Here is an 8,940-nt window from a genome sequence, read left to right as displayed (position 1 = left end):
CTCCAACCAGGGAGCTGGGGTGGGGGCATGCTCAGGTCCCTCTGGGCTGTGGCTTGTAACTTACCTCCTTTGTGAGGTGCTGGGTTCTTGCAGGTGTAGATGTAGCCTGGCTGTTGTACTGTATCTTCCAGTCTCTCTTTTAGGAATAGTTTTATTAGTTGTATTTTCAAAAATATATATGGTTTTGGGAGGGGATTTCATCTGCCTTACTCACACCACCATCTTGGCTCCTCCTCCTTACTTTTTAAATGTAGTTCTTTCCTTAGGTATCAAGAAATCATTGATGATGGAAAAAATCAATGCAAGTTCTAAAGGCTACTTTTTTTCTACTGGGTTTTTCTAATTGGCCTCATCTGGAAGTAGTTCTCTTTGCATTTATCTTGGTGTTCTACATAATGACATTGTTAGGCAACCTGTTCATCATTGTCTTTTCATACCTGGACTCCCATCTCCACACTCCCATGTACTTCTTCCTATCAAAGCTGTTTTTTCTGGATCTCTGCTACACCACCAGCTCCATCCCTCAGTTGCTGGTCAAACGTTGGGGCCTAGAGAAGACCATCTCTTATACCAGTAACATGATTCAACTTTACTTTGTCCTTGCACTGGAAAGTACAGAATGTGTCCTACTGGTGGTGATGTGTTATGACTGTTATGCAGCTGTATGTAGACCCTTGCATTACACTGTCCTCATGCACCCTCATTTCTGCCATTTGTTGGCCATGGCTTGCTGGGTAGGTGGCTTTACCAACTCAGCACTTCATTCCTCCTTTACCTTTTGGGTACCTCTGTGTGGATATCACCAAGTGGACCACTTCTTCTGTGAAGTTCCAGCATTGCTGCAACTTTCATGTGCTGATACCCATGCTAATGAGATGATTCTCATTGTCCCAAGCTCTGTTTTTGTTCTTATACCTCGTGTCCTCATTCTCAGGTCCTATGGTGCCATTGCCCAGGCTGTGCTGAGGATGCAGTCAGCAACTGCACTTCAGAAAATCTTTGGTACTTGTGGAGCCCATCTTATGGTTGTTTCCCTCTTTTTCATTCCAGCCATGTACATATATCTCCAGCCATCATCAGGAAATTCTCAAAATAGAGTGAGGTTCATTGCCCTATTTTATACTGTTGTCATACCTAGACTTAACCCTCTAATCTACACTCTCATAAATAAAGATGTAATACAGGCTGTAAAGAGACTAATGGGAAAATAATATGCCCATATACTTGTGACATTAATAGTATAATGAGGCATCTCTTCAACAATGGTTCATCCACCATCTGCTTATCTACCACTCCTTCATTCACTCACTGTCTTATAACTTATTGAGCATGTATTTTCACAAGGTCATACAGTTCTTGGCTAAGAGATGAATTAAGCACAGTCTACATAAATACAAATCACTCTAATGAAGAAAACATCCATGTAAAATCAAGATCAAACATCAATATTCATTTTTTTTGGTGTCACAAACCTAATAAAACAAGGGTATCCTTTTCTTAATAGAAAATGTAACATGGAGTTTGTTTTAAGAATGACAAAAAACAGGTACAATTCCTATGGAAATGCAATATTCCCAATTTAAAAAAACCTACAATGTACCTTTTAATTTCTTGCCTTTAAGGCAAAATTCATCATAAAATTTTTCTTCTCTTTGGTTTAGTTAAAGACATATACCTTAAGGTTTTCTCTGACACTATTAGTCTTTTTTGAAATAGTTAAAATTGAGAAAAATTTTTGTCTGTAATCTTTAATGTCCCATTACCAATAAAAAGAAAATAAGTTCTATCAACTGTAGCAAGAAATGCTCTGAAGTAATGTAGTAGAATTAAGCATCCTATATATCTCTCCTTTTCAAGGTAGTGAGAAGTGCATAGTAAGTGGAATTAATTTTTAAAGTTGTGATATACACCTTGTAAAATAATTGTCACTGTAGGATGTTCATATAGTTCGTTAAGTAAGTGCTTGGAACACCTGAATAACCTGAGGAGCAGTAAACACTATCTGAGGCAGATAGAGTTTTAAGCCCTGAAAGTATAATGATGAGTTCAGAGGGTGTTTGAGAGAATTATTTGAAAGCATATTGGAAAAGTTTTGTGATAAAAGGTGTATGGAAAGTGTTAGATTTGTTTCACTCCTTAATCACCTCTGGTGGTCCAACTTGGTGCTCTGAAATCTGGCACTGTGCACCCTCGTGCTGGCCTGCCCAACCCATTAGCCCAGCAACACTGACATCAATTCATGGCAGAGAGATGGTGGCCAAGCCCACAACAATCTCAGTACAAACACTGCTGCCTGGCTCACAAAGGCTGCCTGAGGTAAGGTGCCATCAACAGCAGACTGAGATAGGTTACTGCAGCATACAGAAAGAAAAGTAGCCCACCCATAGCTACCAAAACCAAGTGGGGTTCCACCAGAAAGGAGAACCAGGAACTTGTGGGTAGAGTCTTGAGCTTCTCCACATCACAGGATGCCATTTTAATAAAGTCATTATTCTCTAGACCAGGAAGCACAGCAGATCCATCTAATACAAAGGAAGAAGCACAGAAACCCTGACAAAATGAGGAGGCAGAGGAATATGTTCCAAACAAAATTATGGGATTAGATACCAGAAGGAGGGCTAAATGAAATGGAGATAACCAATCTTCCTCATAAAGATTTCAAAGTAACAGTCATAAATATGTTTGCTGATCTGTACAAAACTATTGATGATCTCAGGGTGGACTTCAACAAAAAGAAGAGTTGAAAAAAAGACAGCTGAATAATATAGTAACTAAAATGAAAAATACGTGAGGGGAATGAATTGCTGCAAGTAGAGGAGACAATCAATGAGATGGAAATTAGAGGACAGGAACACAGTGAAGCTGAGGAACAGAGAGAAAAAAATCTATAGATATGAGAGAATGCTAAGGGAGCTGTGTGATAACTCCAAGCAAAACAATATTCACATAATAGGGGTACCAGAAGGTGAAGAGAGAGAAAAAGGAGTAAAAAGTGTCTTTGAAGAAAGAATTGCTGAGAAGTTCTCCAGTATGGGGAAAGAAAGAGACACCAAGGTCCTGAATGACTTGAGAGCTCATAACAAAAGGATCCCCAAGAATGCAACACCAAGACATATAAATATTAAAATGGTGAAGATTAAGGATAAGGAGAGGTTATTGAAAGCAGCCAGAGAGAAAGGAAAATTTCTTATTAGGGAAACCCCATCAGACTATCAGCAAATTTCTCAGTAGAAACTTTACAGGCCAGATGGGAGTGGCATGAAATATGTAATGTATTGAAACAGAAGAACCTTCAACCAAGAATCCTTGACCCACAAAGATTATCATTCAAAATTGAAGGACTGATTAAAAATTTCCCAGATAAATGAAGGTTGAAGGAATTCACCACCACTAAACAGACATTACAGGATATGTCAAATAGACTTCTGTAGATGGAAATTTTCTTAAGCCTAAATATTTTTCACCAGTGAAAATACACCCCCAGTAAAGGGAGTAGACCAATTACTTACCAAGAAAGTGTGAAATTAAAACAGAACAAAAGTAGTAAAACCAACAGTTAAGAAATACAGAAAAAATGCAGATTATGACATATTTACATAAAGTATGGAAAAGGAAGAAGAATAGAAAGGAAAGAATTTTAGATTGTGTTTGCATTATGGTGATCATCAACTATGTTTAGGAAACTATCCATGAACTTTAAGGCAACTATAAATCTAAAGCCTATAATAGATACACAAAAAATTTAAAAAGAGAAATCCAATCACAACACTAAAGAAAACCATCAAATAGCAAGAGAAGAGTATAAGAGAGGGAGAAAGGAACAGAGGAGCTACAGAGACAGCCAGAAAACAAGTATTAAGAATGCAATAAGTACATATCTGTTAGTAATTACCTTAAATGTAAAAGAATGGAATGCACCAATCAAAAGACGTAGAGTGATAGAACACATAAAGAAAAAAGATCTGTCTGTATGCTGCCTACAAGAGTCTCATTTCAGACTTGAAGATATACATAAACTGAAAGTGAAGGGATGGAAAAAGATATTTCACACAAATAAAAGGGAGAAAAAGTAAGAGTAGCAATACTTATATAGAGCAAAATAGACTTCAAACAAAGAATGTAACAAGAGACAAAAAAGATATTATGTAATGATAAAAGGGACTAGTCCAACAAGAGGATATAACCATTACAAACATGTATTCACCCAATATAGGAGCACCTAAATATATAAAACCAATACTAACAGAACTAAAAGAGGAGATAGACTGCAACTCATTCCTATTAAAGGACTTCACCATGCCATTTACATCAGTGAACAGATCAACTGAACAGAAAATAAATAAGGCAACAGTGGCATGAAACAACACATTAGATCAGATGGACTAAACAGATGTCTAGAGAACATTCCACCCCAAAGCAACATGATACACATTTTTCTCAAATACACAGGGAATGTTCTCCAGAATATATTACATATTAGGACACAAAAAGGGCCCTAATAAATGTAAAAAGATTGAAATTGTATCAAGCAGCTTCTCAGACCACAGTGGTATGAAACTAGAAATAAATTAAATGAAGTAAACAAGTAAACCCACAAACACATGGAGGCTAAACAACATGCTTCTAAATAATCAATGGATCAATGAACAAATTAAAGTACAAATCAAGTAATGCATAGAGACAAATGAAAACAAAAATACAACAGTTCAAAATTTGTGGGATGCCCCAAAAGTGGTTTTAAGAGGGAAGTAGATAGCAATACAGGCCTATCTCAAAAAACAAGAACAATCTCAAATAAACAGTCAAACTCACAACCAAAGAAGCCAAAAAAAGAATGACAAATGAAACCAAAAGTTAGTAGAAGAAGGGACATAATAAAGACCAGAGCAGAAATAAGATAAGAATAAAACAATAGAAAAAAAATCAATGAAACCAAGAGTTAGTTCTTTGAGAAGACAAAGTAGACAAACTACTACACACACCTACCAAGATAAAGGAAAGAAGACGCAAATGAACAAAATAGGAAATGAAAAAGGAATAGTCACAATGGATACCAGAGAAACCCAAAGAATTATTAGAGAATTCTATAAGAAATTATGTGCCAAGGAATTGGACAACCTAGAGGAAATGGACAAATTTCTAGAAGAGCACAACAACCTTCTGAGACAGATCCAAGAATAAGCAGAAAATCTGAACAAACCAATTACCATTAACAAAATTGAATTAGTAATAAAAAACTCCCAGTCAACAAAATCCTAGGACCAGAAAACAATTGGTCCAGGTGGCTTCACATCTGAATTCTACCAGACATTTAAAGAAGTAATACCTATCTTTCTTAAAGTATTTATAAAAGTAGAAATGGGGAGAATACTTCTAAACTCATTCTGTGATGCCAGCAGCACTCTAATACCAAAGCCAAAGGCACTATGAAAAAAAAATTATACACCAATATCCTTGATGAGCATAGATGCAAAAATTCTTAACAAAATATTAGCAAACCAAATTAAAAAATACAAGGAAAAGACCACCCATCATAACCAAGTGGGATTTATTCCAGGTTTGAAAAGATAGTATGGTATTTGTTAATCAGTCACACCACATTAACAAAAAAGGATAAAAACCATATGATCATTTCAGTACATGCTGAAAAAGCATATGACAAAGTTCAATTTCTGTTCATGATAAAAATTCTCAACAAAATAGGAAAAGAGGGTAGGTAACAACATAGTAAAAGCTTATATGAGAAACCCACAGATAACATCATGCTAAATGGCAAAAAGCTGAAAGCTTTTCCTCTATGTTTAAAGATGTCCACTCCCACCACTTATATTCACCATAGTACTAGAGGTCCGAGCCATGGAAATCAGAGAATATAAAGAGATAAAGGCATCCATACTGTTAAGGAAGAAATAAAATTGTCACTATTTGCAGATGAAATGATACTATATATAGAAAATCCTTAAGACACCACCAAAAACTACTGGAACTAATAAGTGCATTCAGCAAAGTGACAGGATATTCTGTTGTTTTCCTATGTACTAAAAAATAGGCAGAGAGAGAGAAATCAGGCAAACAGTTCCATTTACAATTTCATTGAAAAGAGTGAAATACCTAGAAATAAAACTAACAAAGGAGGTGAAAGTCCTGTACTGAAAACTACAAGACACTCACAGAAATTAAAGAAGAAACAAATAAATGGAAGTCTATCCCATGTTCATGGATAGTAAGAATTAATTTTGCCAAAGTGGCCATCCTGCCCAAAGCAATTTACAGAGTCAATGAAATCCATATCAAAATACCAATGACACTTTTCAATGAACTTGAACAAGTAATCTTAAAATTCATATGGAACCCTAAAAAACCCTGACTAGCCAAAGCTATCCTGAAAAAGAAGAACAAAACTGGGATTATTACACTCCCTGGCTTCAAGCTCTACTACAAAGCTATAGTAATCAAAGTAGTAAAGTACTGGCATTAGAAGATATCCATAGATCAAAGAGCAGAATAGAGAGCCCAGAAATAAACCCATACACATATGGTCAATTAGTACACAATAAAGGAACCATGAATATACAATGAGGAAAAGAGAGTCTCTTCAATAACTGATGTTGGCAAAACTGTGAAGCTATGTGCAAGAGAATGAAACTGGATTACTCTCTAACTCCATTCACAAAAACAAACTCAAAATGCATTAAAGACCTAATTGTGATATATGAAACCATAAAACTGTTAGAAGAAAACATAGGCAACAATCTTTTGAACATAAGCATGTCTGTTTTTTCTGGACACATCTCCTCAGGTAAGGGAAACAAAATAAAAAAATGAACAATTATGACTACATCAACCTTCTGTATAGCAGAGGACATTGTAAACAACACAACAAGGCATCCAACAGTATGGGAGAATATATTTATAAATGACATATATGACAAGGGGTTAACACCCAAACTATATATAGAAATACCATTTGACCGTGGAATTCCATTCCCAGGAATTTACCCAAAGAAAAGAACTTCTCAGGTTCAAAAAGAAATATGTACCCCTATGTTTATCACAGCACTATTTACAATAGCCATGATATGGAAGCAACCTAAGTGTCCATCAGTAGATGGAAGGATAAAGAAGAGGTGGTACATATACCCAGTGGAATATTATTCAGCCATAAGAAAGAAACACATCCTACCATTTGCAACAACATGGATGAAGCTAGAGGGTATTATGCTCAGTGAAATAAGCCAAGTGGAGAAAGACAAGTATCATATGACTTCTCTTATTTGTGGAGTATAACAATGCAGCAAAACTGAAGGAGCAAAACAGTGGCAGACTCACAGACTCCAAGAAAGGACTAGCAGTTTCCAAAGGAGAGGGTTGGTGGTGGGAGAAGGGGATTGAAGGGTATTATGATTGGTGCACATGGTGTGGGGGGATCATGGGAAAGACAGTGTAGCATAGAGAGAACAAGTAGTGACTATGTGGCATCTTACTACAATGATGGACAGTGACTGCAGTGTGGTATGGGTGGGGGTGCTCGATAATATGGGTGAATGTAGTAACCACAGTTTTTCATGTGAAACCTTCATAAGAGTGTATATCAATGATGCCTTAATAAAAAAAAGAATTTGCAATCTTAGTTAATGAATCACAGAAGAGAAGATGATGAGGTATCCATGCTGTGGTTAACGCTACTGTTTGGTCAATAGGAAGATACTGGATCAAAAGCAACTAATTTCAAAAGCACATTTTAAAGTAGTTTCCATGCCAAAGCATTTGAACACTACTTCTCCTCACTGTCCAGTTGGCCCTTCACTCTTCCTCAATATCTCTAATAAAGATACCACATTAATATATACATACAAAGCCTTAAATTGAGATTTAGAATTGTTTTTTTTATAAGTGCTATGATTTAACTTTGGTGAGCTCTCCTCAGCAAAGAGAACTGCAAATTTTAAGAGTTAGAAGAGTCTGCAGAAATGACCGTTGTCCAATCTCTAATTTCCCGGTATTAATTTTTGTTAAAATGTTTATCATATACTATTCTAATATATTGTATGCTTAAGTCTTATATCCTAAGATATCATATGTAATGTTAACTTGTTGGATCTCTTTAGTGTCCCCACAAAAAAGAAATACTACAAAAATTAAAAAACATTTATCCTTTTAGTTAAGTCCTTTTTTAAAAAAAACTTTTTATACTGTATTTTTGCAATTGAATTTCATTTCTTCTTAGGATAACTTTTAAAAAGTTTATTTACATCTTTCTTGTAATTTGATTGTAGTTTTGCTAAAGTACTTTTGAACTGTTTTTCCAGAGCTACTTTTCTTGGTATCAGCGTCGTTGATAAAATAAAAACTTCCTGCTCATTTCTCTAGACTTAAAACATCACCATTATCTTTGGCTCATCCCAGAAGACACACATTTAATAAATTTCCAAGTCAACTACTTACTTCAGTGTTTCACACCTTTCTCATCTTTTATATTTTTACTACTCCTATCTTAGTTGAGAACATAATTATCTGTCCCATAGTTTGCTGCAATAAACAAGTCGTCAAGTTTCTAGTACTTTCCTATTCCAAACTATTTTTCACATTGCTAAGTGCAGTCTTATTGTTAATATCTTATGTCATTAATGTCTTTTTACCTAAAGAAATGTATATTCTTTAACATCATATGCAGCTCTGAGTCTTGGTCCTGGCTCAATATCTATCTATCTATCGATATCTATCTATCTATCTATCTATCTATCTATCTATCTATCTATCTATCTATCTATCTATCTATCTATCCATCTATCTAATCTACTACCTACCTACCTATCATCTCCCTTGCAGTCTTACACATTGCCCCATGAAATCTTCAGCTTGAAATATACTGAATTAGTCATCATTATCACATCATGCATAATCTGAAGTGTCCATCATCTTTGCAAATAGCTTGCTATA

General features: G+C 35.5%; 1 protein-coding gene across 1 annotated transcript; it reads left to right on the top strand.

The window, feature by feature from the left end:
• Window positions 1–283: 283 nt before the first annotated feature.
• Window positions 284–1,211, top strand: LOC108391378 (olfactory receptor 2J3-like). Its single transcript, XM_017650952.3, is given in 2 exon segments — window positions 284–328; window positions 330–1,211. Coding segments are annotated over 2 exon segments (927 nt in total).
• Window positions 1,212–8,940: the final 7,729 nt, after the last annotated feature.

The sequence above is a fragment of the Manis javanica genome, chromosome 16 (assembly GCF_040802235.1).
Source record: "Manis javanica isolate MJ-LG chromosome 16, MJ_LKY, whole genome shotgun sequence".
Taxonomy (NCBI): Eukaryota; Metazoa; Chordata; class Mammalia; order Pholidota; family Manidae; genus Manis; species Manis javanica.
The sequence above is the reverse complement of the archived record's forward strand: the minus strand, read 5'-3'. Positions and strand labels throughout refer to the sequence as shown.